The following is a 17,080-nucleotide window of genomic DNA, read 5'->3' as shown; positions in this document are numbered from 1 at the left end:
TGGGAGGGGGGACGTCTGCAGAGCCTATGAGGGGGTCCCCTTGCCCAGCGGTAGCCCTACTACAGAGGAAGTAGAGGGCAGTGGCAGGCTGGACAGACAGCACCTGCTGCAGAGGGTGCCCGGGCTCTGCCAAGCGCTTCCAATGCTCACTTCACACAGAGGAGCCCGCCTTGCAGAAAACGGGTGGAGGGGGGCTCTGACCCACAAAACTGCCGCCAGGGTCTCCATTTTCCCATCAGGAAAGCGGGTAGTTTACAGCCCTGAGGTGTTTTATGAGTTTATTTAAGTGGAATTAATTCCTAACCTTTAAACGCTGGAAGATTCCACATCAAATTCCAAACGTCTGGATGAAGCAGAACATTGGCTAGTTCTGGGTCCCGGTTCCCGCAGCAGCGAGAGTCAGCATGAGAGTAGGGGCTGTCCCTAAAGGGGCTGGTGATGCCCTGTCTGATGCCATGGGCCCTACCACTCGGTACCACTCCACCCCAGGTTCCCTTTACCTAGGAGACACCTACGTTAGAATCTGACCCTTGACAGTGCAAAGCCCTTTCTGCTCCTTGTCGAGGGCACTAAGATGTCAGCAAGGTTACCAGGGGCAAGCGTGGGCAAGTTTCCGGTCTTTTGTACAGAGATGTCAGTAAGTCTGGGTAAGTGTATGGGGTGAAGATAAGAAGACTTGGGAGCCTCTAGCCCCTGTCAGGTGGGTTAAAATTATTATTTATTATTTTTGAGACTGGGTCTTTCTTTATAACTAGCGGTCCTGGAACTTACGATGTAGACCAGGCTGGTCTTGAATCATAGAAATCCTCCTGAGTCTGTCTCCTGAGTGCTAGAATTAAAACTGTGTGTTGCCATTGACTGTTTTTTTTCCCCCAATCTTGTAAGGATGTTATTTTTACTTATTTGTGCCGTCCTCTGGAAGAGCAGTAAGTGCGCCTAACTCCTGCGCTTTCTCTCCAGCCCGTCCTTTAAAATTACTTATCTGCTGGGGGCGTGGGTATGCAACGGCGCCGAGCATGTGGAAGGCAGAGGACAACTTGAGGGGCTTGCTGCTCTCTTTCCACCACGCGGGCTCTGGGGATCAAACTGCTCACCAAGACTGACAGCAAACGCCTTTACCTGCTGAGCCGTCCCTGAGTTCAGTTTATATCCGAAGGTTGAACAGGTCTGCCGAGCAGTGTGCGAGGCAGTGGTGAAGTTTCTGGGAGTGAATTGCAGAGCCAAGGAGAGAGAGAGGACGAATTTCAGAACATTGAGCATTTAAAGCCTTGGGGCGGAGAGGAGTTTGGGAATGATAGAGTGATTGCGATGTTGGAGCCGCTTCCTGGCGATGCGGCTTTGGGCAGGCGGCCTGCCCTCTTTGAGTCCTGTTCTTATGGATGAAGTATAGATACCGTTAGTGCCTTTTTCATGATGTGGCTGGGAAGACTGGATTAAGATGTGCCTGTAGGCACAATGGCTGCCACTGTTTAGAGTTTGTGGCAGGTGAGAGGCGGCTCCGGTGTTGGGGAGCACGTGTGAGCAGCGCCCTCTGCTGTTGCTTCCTCTGTGACTCTCTGAGAAGCTGGGGCTTGAACCCCCACACTTTGATCCCTTGTAAGGCTGAAAGGAGCATTTGTGGGGTAAAGTGAACTGCAGCCGGGTTAGGGTTACCGTCACCCTTTGATAGTGACAGCTGTGATTGACAGGGGGCCGGGGTCTGGGAAGGCACTAGGGTTGGAAGACGTGCGGCAGGTTACTGTTTATGATTGACTCCAGAGGAAGCCATCCATTCATCCGTTCCCTTGGTCATTCATCTGTTCCCTCATTCATTCATTCATTCCTCCGATTTAGTTTGGGATTCAGGTTACCGTGTGTTAGGGCCGGCAGAACAAATGAATGATCCATTTCCTCAGGTAGCAAGATGCTCATCTTCTCTTTGGCTCTCTTCACTTATATGTGCTTTCTGTGAGAATGTCAGTTTGATCGGATGCGGGCCAGCTTACTCAAGTAGGCCATCTTAATTGCATTACACCTGCAACAGCCTTATTGCCAAATAAGGGCCTATTGGGACGTGCTGGGAATTTCAGCAGACAGAGCTTGGGTCTGGGGACAGAGTAACCATAGCAACTGTGCACTCTGGGTCAGGCTGTTTGGATTCAAATCCCGCCACTGGTTCGACCTTGCATTTCAATCTTGGTAGAGCATAATCTTACAATAGCAGGTTCACTTGTGTGGAAAACGCCCACCAGCATTAACTTAGAAGATGTCCTGGGGCCTGTGGGCCTCCTGACCACTATTATCATTCCTACCCAACTGACCAAGCTCCTGGGCCACTGGCCATAGGTTCTCACTGGGTTGTGGGTCATGGGGTTGTACAAGTGGGAGCTGCAGAATGGCGTCATACCCAACATTCAAAAGAAAAGACGGGGTCCAAGGGTGAAGCTACCCCCTTCTCCATACCACACCATGCGGTGTCTCATGCCTATAATCCCAAAGATAGAGGCAGGAGGATTGCTGCAAGTTCAAGACCAATCAGGTCTGTGCTTCAAGTTCCATGCCAGCCAGAGTTTTATTGTAAAACCCTTTCTCAAAATGATGAAGTAAAAATAAAATCGAAAGAAGATCTGAACCTGAAGGGTACTCATTGCTATGGAGAACTACTTGGCTTCCTTGTGAACCCCCACACCTGTGTTCATTATAATGATATATAATAATATGAATATTTTCACGTGTATTTGCACATACACAGCACATTGATTTTTTTTCTTAAATAGTGATGAATTGGTATATCTATGAAGCAGTTTCAGAACATCCCCTCAGTTCGTTGGTGGTGCAGGGCTGGGGCAGCCATGCGGTGTGGGACTCCACTCTCTTCTGTTCCAGGGGGAGATTGGCCGCGAGATGTACATCATCCAGGCAGGGCAGGTGCAGGTGCTGGGCGGTCCAGATGGGAAAGCCGTGCTGGTGACACTCAAAGCCGGATCGGTGTTTGGAGAGATCAGGTCAGTGATGGTGAGGGGTCACATGTACCCTGGGCAAAGGTTGGGGGGTGTCCCCCACCATGGCAGACCCTGAAGGAGATGGGGCACTGCAGAGTTAAATAAATGCAAGCAAAACCCAAGCCACTGGGTGGCATACGCCTTGTAGTCCCATATACTGGGTATGCTGATAGAAAATCAGCCAGAAGAAGAGAAAAATTCTATTTCAAAACCTAAATGATGCCAGATGTGATGACATACTCCTTTAGTCCCAGCACTGAGGAAGCAGAGGTAGGAGGATCTCTGTGAGTTCAAGGGCAGCCTGATCTACAGAGCGAGTTCCAGGACAGCCAGATCTACATAGTGAGATCCCGCCTCAAAACAAAACAACATCAACAGAAACCTAAGACAATCTCTCTAAAACCACAGCCTCCAAATGGTCTCATTCCCCTCCCTTTTCTATTCCAGCTTGCTGGCCGTGGGGGGCGGGAACCGGCGCACGGCCAATGTGGTGGCCCATGGGTTCACCAACCTCTTCATTCTAGACAAGAAGGACTTGAATGAAATTTTGGTGCATTACCCTGAATCTCAGAAGTTGCTCCGGAAGAAGGCCAGGTACAGAATCCCTCTTTCTTTTTTCTTTTCGGGTTTTGAGTAGTGACTGGGGGGAGTAGCTTCTCTCATATCGCTGTAATACCATTATGGACATCAGAGCATTTTTGCAGGAACCATACTGTTTGCTCCTCTGATCCATGTTGAGGTTGTCTGCTGGCTTTCTCCTTCCTTCAAGTCACAAGCCCTGTTCCGCATTAGTGTGCTGAGTCCCCTGCCTCCTCTGACCTGGGACAGTTCTTTATGGTGTCTCTAACGGCTTTGATCTCTTAGCAGCCAACAGGCCAGCTAGGTGTTAGAATGCTCCTTGGATTAGATGTCTCTGGTGTTTTCTTTTGGCTCTGCATCTGATGCAGAAACGACTTGGGGTGACTGTGCCCCTCAAAGCAGCATATGGGGGTACATGGTCTGGATTCTTACCAGGTGATAAATTCACCTCAAGCATATGGACAAGGTTTCTGGACCACAAAGTTACATGACAAGCGATTAGTGGGGAACCTCTTTGGAACGGCATAGATGTCCCTCTTCCCCCAGTTTGCACCTGTTGCTTGGTGGACACCCATCTGCCCATGGCTCCTTGGTCCTCAGTAGTCTCTCTGAGCCATCACTGTTCAGCCTCCTCCTGCCTCCTACTCCTTGGTTCCCACTCGGCTGTAGGGAGATGTAGGCTGTAGGGCCTCCTCTTTTCTCCTGGGGTTTATCTACCACATGAGCAGACATTGCTTGGTTTCATGAACACCTATTACAGTTTTTCTGAGGCTTAGGTTGCTCCGCTGTGGCCAGTGAGAACTCTTCAAGCTGACTTTTGTCACCCTTTGAAGTCCCATCCTAATTCAACATTTCCTTGTGTCTATGGGGGACAAACAGGCACAGCCAGACAGCCTAGGCAACCTGGGGCTCCCACTTCAACTGCCCTCCACCCCCAGAAATGGCAATTTCTCCAAGGAGCTAAATTTCTTCTAGTGGAAAATGTTTGGAGGAGTTTTGAGGAGTACAGGGGTTGGGGATGGAGCCCTGGGCTTTATCCATGCTAGACATGTGTGCTTTACCATTGAAATATCCAACTGCAGCCCCCCACCGCTTTCTAGAAACCAAGATCTAGGCCTGGTATGGGGTCTCATGCCTATAATCCAAGAGTCAGAGGCAGGAGGATTGATGCAAGTTCAAGACCAATCAGATCTGTACTTCAAATTCCACGCCAGTCAGAGCTTTGTTGTAAATTGCTTTCTCAAAATGATGAAGGGGCTAAATGTGTTAGGTTTGTTTGGGGGATATTTTTGTCTTCCTTCCTTCCTTCCTTCCTTCCTTCCTTCCTTCCTTCCTTCCTTCCTTCCTTCCTTCCTTCCTTCCTTCCTTCAGGACCCAGGGTCTTGTGCATATTGGGCAGGTGCTTTACCACTGAGCTTAACCTCCAGCCTTTAAGTTTATTGTATTTGACTCGGTATTGGGGCAGGGTCTTGCTCGATTGGCCAGGCTGTCCTTCCTGTTGTTTTGTAGTCCAGGTGAACATTGCGTTCTCCATCTGCTCAGCCTTCTGGGTAACAGGGCTCACAGGCCTGTGCTGCCTGGTCTGGCTAACCTCATTGGTTCCCACTTTTTCCGCCGTGTGTTTACTTTTTCAAAGACAGGCAGGCCTATGGCTGTTTCCTTATTTCTTGTTGTATGAATGATAGCATGTTGGACGGTCATCTGAGCTCACAGAGCCCCTCCCTTTCCCCAGAGTGAGCCTGTGGGGCAGTGCCAAGGTTTCGCGACTGTGAATAGCAATGCAGGTGTATGTGAATGTGTGTTTGTGTTTTGAACTGGGAAATAGGTTATTTTATTTTTAGAAAAGAAGACTTTTGTTTTCTAGTCCTCCAGATGAGGTTTCAAACTGAGTGACTAAGGAAGCCTCTAGGGTATAGAAACCCACACGCACCCGGGGGAGTCGGCTAGGGGGTTAAAGATTCACAAACAGGTTCTTGGTAAAGGGTTTGCTGTTTCCTTCCCAACAGAAACGGGGGCTGCTCCAGGTGGGCATGGTCAGAGCAGCAGGGTGGTCCGGGTTCTAACAGCAGACTCTTGCAGATGGTTGGTCGGTCACGGGGTCACTCACAGACCTGCATTGGGTGGCTGCAGACTCTGTTGCCCAGGGTGTTCTCTAGCTGGTGTCAAACAAGGTGGCACTCTGTTCCTGAGAAGATCAGCTCAAAAGGAGGAAAAGCTTGCTTTGGCTCTTGGTTTCAAAGGTTTCAGTCCATGTTTACCTGACCTGAGTCTTTGTATCCATGGTGAGGAAGAACGATGGGTGGGGACGTGTGGTCGAATAGAGAGAGACAGACAGAGACACACAGACACACAGAGGAACCCCAGATCCTCTTCAGAGCTGCGCTCCCAGTGACATCTGTTATTTATGGGTATTTGTACCAGTCCCCACTCTCCTGCCTCATGCCCTTTTCAGAGCAGAGGCCTGGACTGCAGAGAATTCCATTCACGTGGGCACATCTATCCACACTGACTCAGAGCAGAGCCGCTGTTCCCTCCACTGCTCAAACAGAGCCTTCCTGCTGCCTGTCACGTATGAATTATGGACTCACGTGACCTAGGTGACAGCGCCCGGGCTGCTAGAGAGCCTGCTTCCAAGGCCTCTGATGGATGATCATGCTTGTGTCTCCTGGGGAAACCCAGAGAGAAATGCAAATCTCGGTCCATTAATAATACCGCACACACTTCAAGCCCACTGGCTCTGATTAGCTAAGCAGCCAGCAGCGGCCTCATCTAAAAACAAACAGACAAACAGAAAACAAACAAGTTGCGCTGGAACCCTGATGAATGAATTTTCTGATTAGCTGTCTCGCCCACTAGATTGAACACAAAATGCATGCGTTCTTGAGCCAAGCTGTTAATCACATATTCATAGCTTGAAAAATTCCTAGTAAAGGATGCATTCTCTGTTTGATGGAAAATTCTATATTCAAAGAAACAGTGTGCTGGGTCACATCCGAACCTGCGTCTGGTTCTGCCTCTGCCACTTCCTGGTGACCTGGAGCAGGTCGCTCCCTGCCCTTATTCTCAGCCTCAGTTTCCTCAGTTTTCAGGGGTTCAGTGACCCCAACCTTTTCCAGATAAAATCAAAGGGGGCCAGGATGGCTTTCATAACAACCCCTTTTGTGAGAACTAGCCAGGGTCCCAGGAGAACTAGATCACTAAAGACTAAAGACAACAGGCCCTGACTCTGGAAGGTTCCGTGCTCCCCCCCTCCCAATATCACTATATGCCTATGAACCCTTCGAGATGCCCTCAAACCATATCTGAATTCTAGCTGTGTCTTTCAGTCTATCCCGTGTGACCTCAAGCAAGGTAACCAACCTCTCTGGGTTCCAGTGTTCCCTTCCCTATGGCACAGACAATAAGCCCCACCTCTTATGGCAGTTCTAATCATCCCATCTGTGCGTAAGCACTCGGCACTGTGCTTGCCCCAGCAAAGTACCCTGAAACCACCAGCCAATGGCAGCACCAATACTATGACCACTGCCACCATGTAGGGCACATGTAGGGTTCTACACAGGCATAGATGGGCTCCTCCCCACTGTGCTTTGGATGAAAGTGGGTGTGTCTCTCTTTCAGGCGCATGCTGAGAAACAACAACAAGCCCAAGGAGGAGAAGAGTGTACTTATCCTGCCCCCACGTGCGGGCACCCCGAAACTCTTCAATGCCGCCCTCGCTGCAGCAGGAAAGATGGGCGGCAGGGGCGCCAAGGGTGGCAAGCTTGCCCACCTGAGAGCCAGGCTCAAGGAACTGGCCGCATTGGAGGCAGCTGCACGGCAGCAGCAGCTGCTGGAACAGGTAACACGGTTGGGACCTGGCTCTTCCCACTTAGCAGACTTGTTTCGGGGAGAAGGTCGGGGACCTCCAAGAGCTGACCACACATCCAGTGTCGGGACTTTCTGTCTCCTTTACAGCAGCAGACTTTGTCTGGTCGCAGGTGACAGAAGCCGGTTCAAGCCAGGTTGAGAAACCTGGGTCGCAGCCCACGTGGGTGAGAAGCTGATGGCGGGATTGCTATGAATTCTAGGCCAGCTTGGGCTACATAATTTCAAGGCAGCCTGGGCTACATTATGAAGCCTTGCCTCAAACAACCCCTAAGTAAGACATTATGTTGACAGGGTAGGAAAGTGAGAGAGGGCTTAATAATTGGCAAATTTGAGTATGGCTGAATCTCAAGTTGCAAGACTGGTCTTTCTGTCTGTCGTCTCTCTTTCCTTATCGGATGACTCCACATCCCTTCATGTAGCAACCCTGCCAGGAAGTACATCTTCCCCCAAGAGCAAAGCCAAAGTCCCCAGGACTCATTGTCACTGGTCAGTGCTGGGACACATGCCAATTTCTGAACCATTGCCGGTGGGGCCAGGACAGTGTGTGTCCCACACCTGCCTACTCCTGGACTGGAAGTCATGAGAGGCTTCTTTGGGGAAAGGCATTGGGGTTGGCAGGAGGAGTGGATATAGGCTGGGAACATCTCTCCCCAGGGGACAGTGATGTTCTGTTTAATACAGTGTCTGTGACCATTGAAATGATTTGGAAAGAAAAATATAATCCCATGGCTTCTACTCCTATGACCCTAAAGGGATATTAAATTAGCTCACGGGTCTTTTTCTGTGACTGAAGCCAAGGAGACCTCTTAGAATAATGGTATGAATTTGAACTCCTCATAACAGCCTAGAAGTACTAGTAGTCTGTGTGGCTAACAGAGAAGCCCAGTGAACTCAGCTTCAATCCAGGGATGTGAGTCAGGTGACCCATTCAGGGTTCATTTGACATCAAAGCCACCTGGGGTTCCAGGCCATGGCCTACCAATAGCCCCAGACAGAGGAAAAATGTGATTATTGTGTTGGTCAAGGTTGAGGCTGCACAGTGGGGTCTTTTGTGCTGGCTGCTGTTTTGGGGTTGAGTGGACGTGAACTCAAAGACTCTCTCAGACAGCAAAAGACTTCAGCTAAGATGGGTTTCTGTAGTAATAGGGGCGGCAGGGCTGCGTCCCCAAACACCCCAGCCGCCTGCCCTGCCCGGCTAGCTTATGCCCCAAATAATTACACGGACACTGTATTCTTTTAAACACTGCTCTGGCCCATTTCTAATAATCTATGTAGCGCCCCTAGGTGCGCTTACCGGGAAGATTCTAGCCTAAGTCCATCCTGGGTCGGAGCTGGGGCATGGTGTGCGTCTTCCCTGGAGCAGGCAGCATGGTGTCTCTCTGAAGGCGTCTGCTCTGGAGAGGAGAGCTGTGGAGTCTGACCTCACTTCCTCTTCCTCCCGGCCTTCTGTTCTGTTTGCTCCACCCACCTAAGGGTGGGCCTATCCAATGGGCCTAGCAGTTTCTTTATTGCTTAACCAAGGAAATCAACAGATTGATATATGACACTCCCCCATCACTTCCCCTTTTTCTGTTTAAACAAAAAAGAAAGGCTTTAACTTTAACATAGTAAAATTACATATAACAGTTATCAAGTAAAAGTTACATCAGAAACATTTATACATATAACAAAATTGACCTTAAAATCCATACCAATGCAAATTATTCATACCTATATCATTTCCCCCTTTAAATGTAAAAGAACATTTATAAACTATATTTGGGAACATGGGCGCAGTTTTTTCTCTCCAAACTGCTTCCTGCTGAATGGGGGCGTTGTTAATCAGATTATTTAGGGTGTAACCTGTGTGCCAGGTTTATCTCAGTTGGCAGTTGAGCAAAGCAATTTTCTGAAGATGTTCACAGCAACCCTTCAAGAGGACGTGGTCCATCATACCAAATCGGAATAGAAGAAATCCATAGAGTCTCATCCTCTGTGAAAACAAAAGAAGACTCTCTCCAAAGCATCATATCCTTAGACCCAAATTCTGAAATCGTAATACCCTTATATCCATTCTGGTTTAGCTTGGCAGCCCATGTAATGAAATGTCTCTCTGTACTTAGCTCCTTCACAGTCAAAAATTTTAAAGAAAACACAATGTACATAATCCAGACTCTCTGTGAATTTTCCATCTTTACGCGGCTTATTTTTATTTATATCTATAACTATCTGTACTCTGTCTCTTTAAAGACTTTACCTTTTTTTTTTAACCATTAACTTTATTCTCTATATTCTTTTTCTTCTCTCTCCCAAGCCTACGTACATTCATCCAACAGTGTGACTCATTCAGTGGTCTGAATCTGTCCTATTGTGCATCTGCAATTTTTTACTATCCAGGAGCACTTTTGATTTGCGCCTTTAAATCACTAGGCACTTAAGAATCTAAGCTGTGACATTCCTAAGTTAACTTTTTGCTTTTTGAGCATATATCTTTGACCTGGAATAACCCTGTAGATCAGGCTGTCTTTGAACTCTCAGAGATCCGCCTGTCTCTGCCTCCCAGATATTGGGATTAAAGGCGTACACTACTACACCTTGAACTCACAGAGATCTGTTCGTCTCTGCCTTCTAGGCACTGGGATTAAAGGCGTGTGCTACCACACCTTGAAGTCACAGAGGTCTATCTCCCTCTGCCTCCCAAGTGTTGGGATTAAAGGTGTGTACTAAGACACACAACAACTCTCTTCCTTTTTTTGTTTTTTGCTTTAAGAACTTCAACTTTCAGCTTGCATATATTTTTAACACACTTTAAACCATTTAGAAATTTTCATTGTCTTTGAATCTCTCTTTACTGTATATCTCTCTGTTTTTTTGACCACAAGAGCCTTTAATTTACCAAGCAATATCAGTAGGACTAAAGGCGTAGCTTTGCCAGCTAGATCCAGTCCATTCCTTAGCTTTCCAGCCTCATGGCTGATGTACAGGCTGCAGCCATGATTATAGCATTTCAAGGTCCCTGCCAGCCAGCAAGCTACAACAGACGACACTCAAGTCCTCTCTCGGTAGCCGGCCCTCCTACCTCAAACAGTCAGAGTTTGCCCTGGCAGGATGGCCCAGAAAGCCGGCATTTTAAAACAACACAGGTTTGTTCCTGCTGCTGAGTCAGGAAAATTTCAAAATGGAGGACATACCATTTTGTGCTAGCTCTGGGGCCACCAGGTAGGAGCGGCACTCAGCACTTTAATTCTGAGACTGAGTGTGCAGCACAGAAATTCTTTTCATCCAAGTTACATCCAAATCTGACACGCAGAGCACTACACAGTCTGAAAACACGTCCCTGTATGGCGGCAGGAATCCGCCATGCTCTTCCGCCTGCCTAAGCCTGATTCTGCCTTCTGCCCAGGAGCAGGCGGGGAGCTCTGAGTCATCTTCACGGTCTCAGAGCACTCTCCTTCCGATCCCAAGTGGGAACACAAACATAAAGCCAGAGTTTGCACTGGCGGCACAGCCCCGGGAAGCCACACTTTAAAATAACGCAGCTTTTTTTCTGCTGCTGTTGCTGAATCAGGAAATCTCTCTACAGCACGCCACCAACAAACTGCAAAAATCTGTGTTAAATGCTCTCTCCCTTATTTTTAAGCCTTCTCAGGTTTTTTAAGTGGGTTTAGTTAGCCCCATGTCTGGGCGTCATTTGTAGTAATAGGGGGAGCGGGGCTGCGTCCCCAAACACCCCAGCCGCCTGCCCTGCCCGGCTAGCTTATGCCCCATATAATTACACGGACACTGTATTCTTTTAAACACTGCTCTGGCCCATTTCTAATAATCTATGTAGCGCCCCTAGGTGCGCTTACCGGGAAGATTCTAGCCTAAGTCCATCCTGGGTCGGAGCTGGGGCATGGTGTGCGTCTTCCCTGGAGCAGGCAGCATGGTGTCTCTCTGAAGGCGTCTGCTCTGGAGAGGAGAGCTGTGGAGTCTGACCTCACTTCCTCTTCCTCCCGGCCTTCTGTTCTGTTTGCTCCACCCACCTAAGGGTGGGCCTATCCAATGGGCCTAGCAGTTTCTTTATTGCTTAACCAAGGAAATCAACAGATTGATATATGACACTCCCCCATCAGGTTTCTGCTCCTGTTGCATGAGTGTTCTGACAAAAGCATCCTGTGAGATTTAGAAAGCTGGAGCAGACCAGCAGTGAAGGAGCTCTTTACTAAACAAGCTCAGAGGCTCCGTCACTCCGGGAAAGAGCCCTGCATCCCCCGAGACTCTGAGGACTCATGGTGGCCACATGGGACTGTAGAGGTGAAGTGGCGGTTCCTTCTGCCAAACATTTGAACACCGCAGAGCATGTGACCAGCCTTCCCATGATCCTCCCCTTCCTGTTTGTATCTCTCAGCTTCAGAAGTTGCATCTGAACACCCTGCCCAGGGTGGGGTGTCCTGAGAACTTAGGGTGCACACGTAGGGTAGAACATGTGTAGCTGGTAACAAGGAAGCATGGAAGCAGCAGCAGCAGGCTCCAGAGCTGCTTCTGATTCTAGAAGCATCCTGACGCTCCCTCCCCGCTTCTTTAACACCTATGATCTGTGCAAACCTCAAGGGTCTCTACTCCACACTAGCACACTGACTACTCTCCCTTGGGTCTTGGTCAGTTGAGGATCTTCTAGATTGTTCCCTCTCTCATTGCCTTCCTTGCAGAACTAGGGTGAAAGAGCAAGCAGGTGAGAATGCAGGGATTTTTTTAAATTTTCCCCATTACTTATTGATGGCCAACAATACCCATGGGGGAAGCACAGGTTAGAACTACAGCTGCCCACCAAGCCTCTGAACACAGGGTCACCTCAGCCTCATTTTTCTGATATCCCACTCTATTCTTCCTGTAAGGGTTGTGACCTTTGGAACCTTCTAGAAAGATGGCCAGGCCACAGGTTCTCCTGCTCACTCAGCTTTACCTATGTGCTCCAAGTTTTTCTCACTTACTATCCATTACTAAGAAAAACTGTGTGTGTGTAGCCAGGCAGTGGTGGCACATGCCCTTAATCCCAGCATTCAGGAGGCGGAGGCAGGGAGATCTCTGAACTGGAGGCCAGCCTGGTCTACAGAGTGCGATTCAGGACAGCCAGGGTCACACAGACAAACCCTGTCTTGAAAAACCAGAAGAGGAGGAGGAGTGGGTGTCAGGATGGCTCAGCTTTTGACAAGGCCATTCCTCATGGTTATCAACTCCCCAAATAAGTTGGGGGGATGGATCTGTACTTGACCGCACAACTTAATACAGGCTTCCAGTCCACAATAGTCTAAATTATCCTAAAAGCTGGGCATGGTAGCTCATACCTGTAGTCTTAGCATCCCATAGGCTGAGGAAGAAGGACCCTGAGTTCGAGACCAACTTGTGCTCCACACCAATTTAAGGTCAGCCAGGGCTACATATGGAGACACTGTCTCAAAATTAAACAAATCCCCAAGACTTACCCCCTAAACATGCTGGCCTCTCTTCCTCAAACTCAACCTGCCAACACTACATTGTTTCTTTCACACGACCCAGGACACTAGCTTTCACCTCCTGTGTGCCATTGTCCTCTGGAAGTCCTAGAAGGCGGGGGCTAATTGGCTTGTAAGATCCCTTTATGCTCCTTTGGAGGAGAAGGCTTCACCTCACCTATCACACTCTCTGGGTTTCAGGCCAAGAGCTCACAGGAAGCTGGGGGAGAGGAGGGCTCCCGAGCTGCGGACCAACCTGCGCCCCAGGAACAGCCAGAACCCAAGAAGCCCCAGGAGCCCCCAGAGCCTCAGGAGCCCCCAGAGCCTCAGGAGCCCCCAGAGCCTCCAGCCCCACGCTCTCCACCGCCGGCCCAGGGGAAGCCGGAGGGTGGCACGGAGGAGGTGGCGGCTAGGCCCTCGGAGCCCCCAGATCCCCCGGAGCCCTCAGTGAGGATCCGCGTGAGCCCAGGCCCGGATTCTGAGGAGCAGACGCTGTCGGTGGAGATGCTAGAGGAGAAGAAGGAAGAAGCACAGTGAGGCACATGCAGTGCCCCATGATCCATGATCCCCATCCCCGGGTGCACACCTGGCTTTAGAACTGCCTGCCTGGACAGTCTCGTGGAAACCCTCAAACGTTGGTGATGTTCTTGCACTCCTACCATGGGTGGAGCACCCTGGCCCCTCCCACAGTTGTTATTTTCAAGAAGAAACCTGCCTTGCACTTTTAAAAGTTTTTAGGAGGGAATAGAAGAGGGCTCCGACATCACGGAGTGCTCTACTAGAAAAATCAAGGGTTGATGATAAGGCAGGGTCCCCACCAGAACCCACCCTTGGTTTAAGTGATGGGGAAGAGCTGGAATGGGAACCCAGAACTGGGGAAGCTGAGGCAGGAGGATCCTTGGATCAAAGTCAACCAGGGTTACATAGTGAGAATCTGCCTCAAAACAAACCAATAGCAAAACAGCTTAGGAGTTCCAAGTTCCTGCAAACACAGGAGTCTCGGCGATGGCAGAGCAGGCGATCCAGGCACTCTGTACACTGCAGGTAACGATTGGCATTTTTATCTCACCCTTTTAAAGTTTTGCTTATTTTAGTAGGCGATGACATTAAAAGTTCTCTGTGCTATTCCTGGCACCCGTCCTCCCTGACCACTCTCGAGCACCAAGTAAAAACTATGAAAAAACCTAGTGGTTCTCTGTCAGCACATAGAGAGCATGCTTGTAGCTGGGCATCGTGGAGCACTAGATGCTGAGGCAGGAGAATCACAAGTTTGAAGTCAGCAGGGCTTCATGACAATACCCTATGCCAAGAAGGGAATAAGGGAAAATGCACTGGGTCCATTGGCGACGGTGGCATAGTCCCTTGTTCAGATGTGTGGTGACATTTTGTCCACTGTTCATCAGCAAGCATTTGGGTTGCTTCTAAGCTCACATTATTAAGAATAACATTGCAGGACATTGAGAGGGCTCAGTGAATGAAGGCCCTTGCCACACCACTGGGCATGCTTGACGTCCTGAGTCTCTGAAACCCATGCGAAGGTGAAAAGAATCAGCCCCACAAAGTTGTCTTCTGACCTTCACATATGCACTGTGGCGCACACACATACACACACACGCACACACACACACAGAATGGGGTTGGCCTTACTGTAGAGCGCTTGTCTGGCCTGTATGAGTCCCTGGGTTTGATCCTCAAAACCAAAAGAAAGACTCCCACACAGATCCAATCTCATGGGCACACCTTACGTTTTTTTTTTAAGTGGGGTGAGTTTGAAGTCTAGTCATATTTTTTTAGCCCTAGTATCCTCATGTATTATTCCCATATCTGCCCCCTAGAATCTAAAGCCCAAGCTTAGTAAATGCTTTCACCCGCAGCAGGTATTTCAGATGTTCCTCTAAGGTAAACATGCCGCCCTTTAGTAGTCTGCAAATTGTTTTCTGACCTGCCACTGTGACGGTCTACATCTTCCTGACCCCACCACTGTCAGATCCTGCTTCATAAGGAATCTGTTTTCTGTGGCTGCACCTACTCTTGTAGATGCTGGTCCCCGAAAATAGTCTGCTTATTACAGAAAGCAAGAGGTTCTTGGGGTTCCTGGAAAGAACACTTATTCTGAAATGAGATTGCCAGGGTCTTCATTTCACCGAGCTATCTCATTCAGGATAACATTCTCGCAGAACCCAGATATTAGATAAACTGAGCTGGAGACAGGCATTAATCTCCAAATTAAATTGGACTGGCTGGCCTCTGAGGCGTGAATGACACAGCTCAGAGATCGCCCTAATCCCGAAGTCAGAACGGAGCGAGTATGAGTGACTGTTGAATCTCTCCTCTTTTAATCTCCTCCGCGTGTCTTGTGTTTTGGTAGATAATGAATCGCACGCCATCTTTTATTTTTAACTACACAAATATTTTAAATAGAATTAAAACGAAGAACTGTTTAAAATTTCGTTATCAAACTGTGCCCAGCCACCGGAACTAGTCTAAGCTGTTTTCTCAGTAAACAAGAATGCTTTCTGTACACGCCGGCTTTTGTAGTGCCGTGAATTTTAATTAAAGTGTTTAGACAGATGTTCCTGGGTTGTGAATTCATTTTCAAAACTAGGAGTCGGGACCAGGTATGATGATGGCCACCTGGAACCCCATGCAGCACTTAGGAGGTGGAAGAGAAGCATCAGGAGTTCAAGGCCAGCCTCAGCTACTATTGAGCCCAGCTGGGTTTGTGATACCTTGTCTCAAAACAAACAATAACTCCAAGCAAATGAAAAGCCACAAGTCTGGCTAGGTGGCATATACCTGTACACCTAGTATTTAAGAGGTTGAAACAGGAAGATTGAGAGTTCAAGGTCAACCTGGTCTACCCAAAGAGACCTTGTCAAAAGACAAACCAAGCAAAAGGGAGCCAGTGAGAGGAACTAGCAGCAAGGGGCTATGGAGCAGAAACAGAAGCCTCCAATAAAGGTAAGCCAGATGACCATGGAGAAAGACAACTGGCAGACCTATCTATAGGACAAGCTCAGGGTCCGTGAAATACCAGTCAGGAGTTCTGGTGAGATAGCGACTTCTCCTGAGGGAGGGCTCAGCAATGAATACCAGCTCTGGTTTACTATTTCCAAGTCTCGGTGAGTTGTGGCTGGCCATGTCTCTGAGACAGCCTATTGTTTAAGACCGAAATTCCCTACAGGCCTGATAAAGGGGACTAGCCACAAGGTACAAAGCTTGTGATCAAACCACATACCCCCTCCCCCCATTGGACTCCTGAAGCCACAGGAGGCTGTCACAGAGAGGGGGAGGGCCAGTCATTGACAGGCTGGAAGGCTCAGGTGGCAGGAGGTTTGGCTTTGGTGTGACTGAGAGCTGAGCCCATCTCCTGACTATAACGGAGAGTGAGTTTGGTGGTTTGGATGAGTTTGGCATCCACAGGTTCATGTATTTGTGTGTTAATCCCCAGATGGTGAACTGTCTGAGAAGGATTAGAAGGATTAGGAGAGGTGGCCTTGTTGGAGGAGGTGTGTCACTAATGACTCACTTGGAGGTTTCCAAAGCCCATGCCAGGCCCAATGTCTCGGTCCCTCTATCTGCTGCCCGCATATCAGGATGGACACTCTCAGCTTCTGCTCCAGCGCTCGCTGTGCCTGTTTGCTTCCTGCCGTGATCATCATGGACTAACGCTATAAACCTGTAAGCAAGCTCCCAGTTAAATGCTTTTGTTTGTAAGGGTTGCCTTGGTCGCGCTGTCTCTTCACAGCCACAGAACAGGAACTAGGACAGTAAGGTAGCTGGGAGCTGGAGGATCAGCCCCTAGAGCCAGACCTGCTGTGAGGTTTGCTGCCTGGGGATCTCTGATGCTCAGGTAGACAACGTGATCACCCATAGCTTTATCCGTTCAGTGGTGGATTTAACGCTGAGTGGGCTCTGAAGGTACAGAGACTGGCTCCCCACGCAGATCCAGGCTGTGTTTCCACTTCTCTTGGGAGGCATCCCTGGCCAAGCATCTTAGCCACCCTGTAGGGAAGAGGGGAGATGGGGACCTCAAAAGGGTGAGAGAACCTGCCCGGCCCATAGACTGCAACACTAAGTGTGGCCAGCAGAGGCCGCTAAAGAAGGGACCCTGAACCGACTAAAGCGAAAACAGCTGTGTTAAACGCCTGTCGCTATCCTGGCTCCACACCTGCCTCTTTCCATCTCCGCGTCTACTGG

General features: G+C 49.1%; 1 protein-coding gene across 1 annotated transcript in view; it reads left to right on the top strand.

Annotated features, from left to right (window-relative positions):
• Cngb1 (cyclic nucleotide gated channel subunit beta 1) overlaps nt 1–15,357 on the top strand; it is a 66,458-nt gene extending 51,101 nt beyond the window's left edge. The window contains exons 28-31 of the mRNA XM_075978009.1: nt 2,866–2,984; nt 3,429–3,575; nt 7,179–7,398; nt 13,082–15,357. Coding sequence (XP_075834124.1) covers nt 2,866–2,984; nt 3,429–3,575; nt 7,179–7,398; nt 13,082–13,417 — 822 coding nt within the window. The 3' untranslated portion in view covers nt 13,418–15,357. The remainder of the gene's footprint in view (nt 1–2,865; nt 2,985–3,428; nt 3,576–7,178; nt 7,399–13,081) is intronic.
• The last annotated feature ends 1,723 nt before the right edge of the window (nt 15,358–17,080 follow it).

Source organism: Microtus pennsylvanicus, chromosome 6 (assembly GCF_037038515.1).
Source record: "Microtus pennsylvanicus isolate mMicPen1 chromosome 6, mMicPen1.hap1, whole genome shotgun sequence".
NCBI lineage: Eukaryota > Metazoa > Chordata > Mammalia > Rodentia > Cricetidae > Microtus > Microtus pennsylvanicus.
This window is presented reverse-complemented; position numbering and strand designations above follow the sequence as displayed.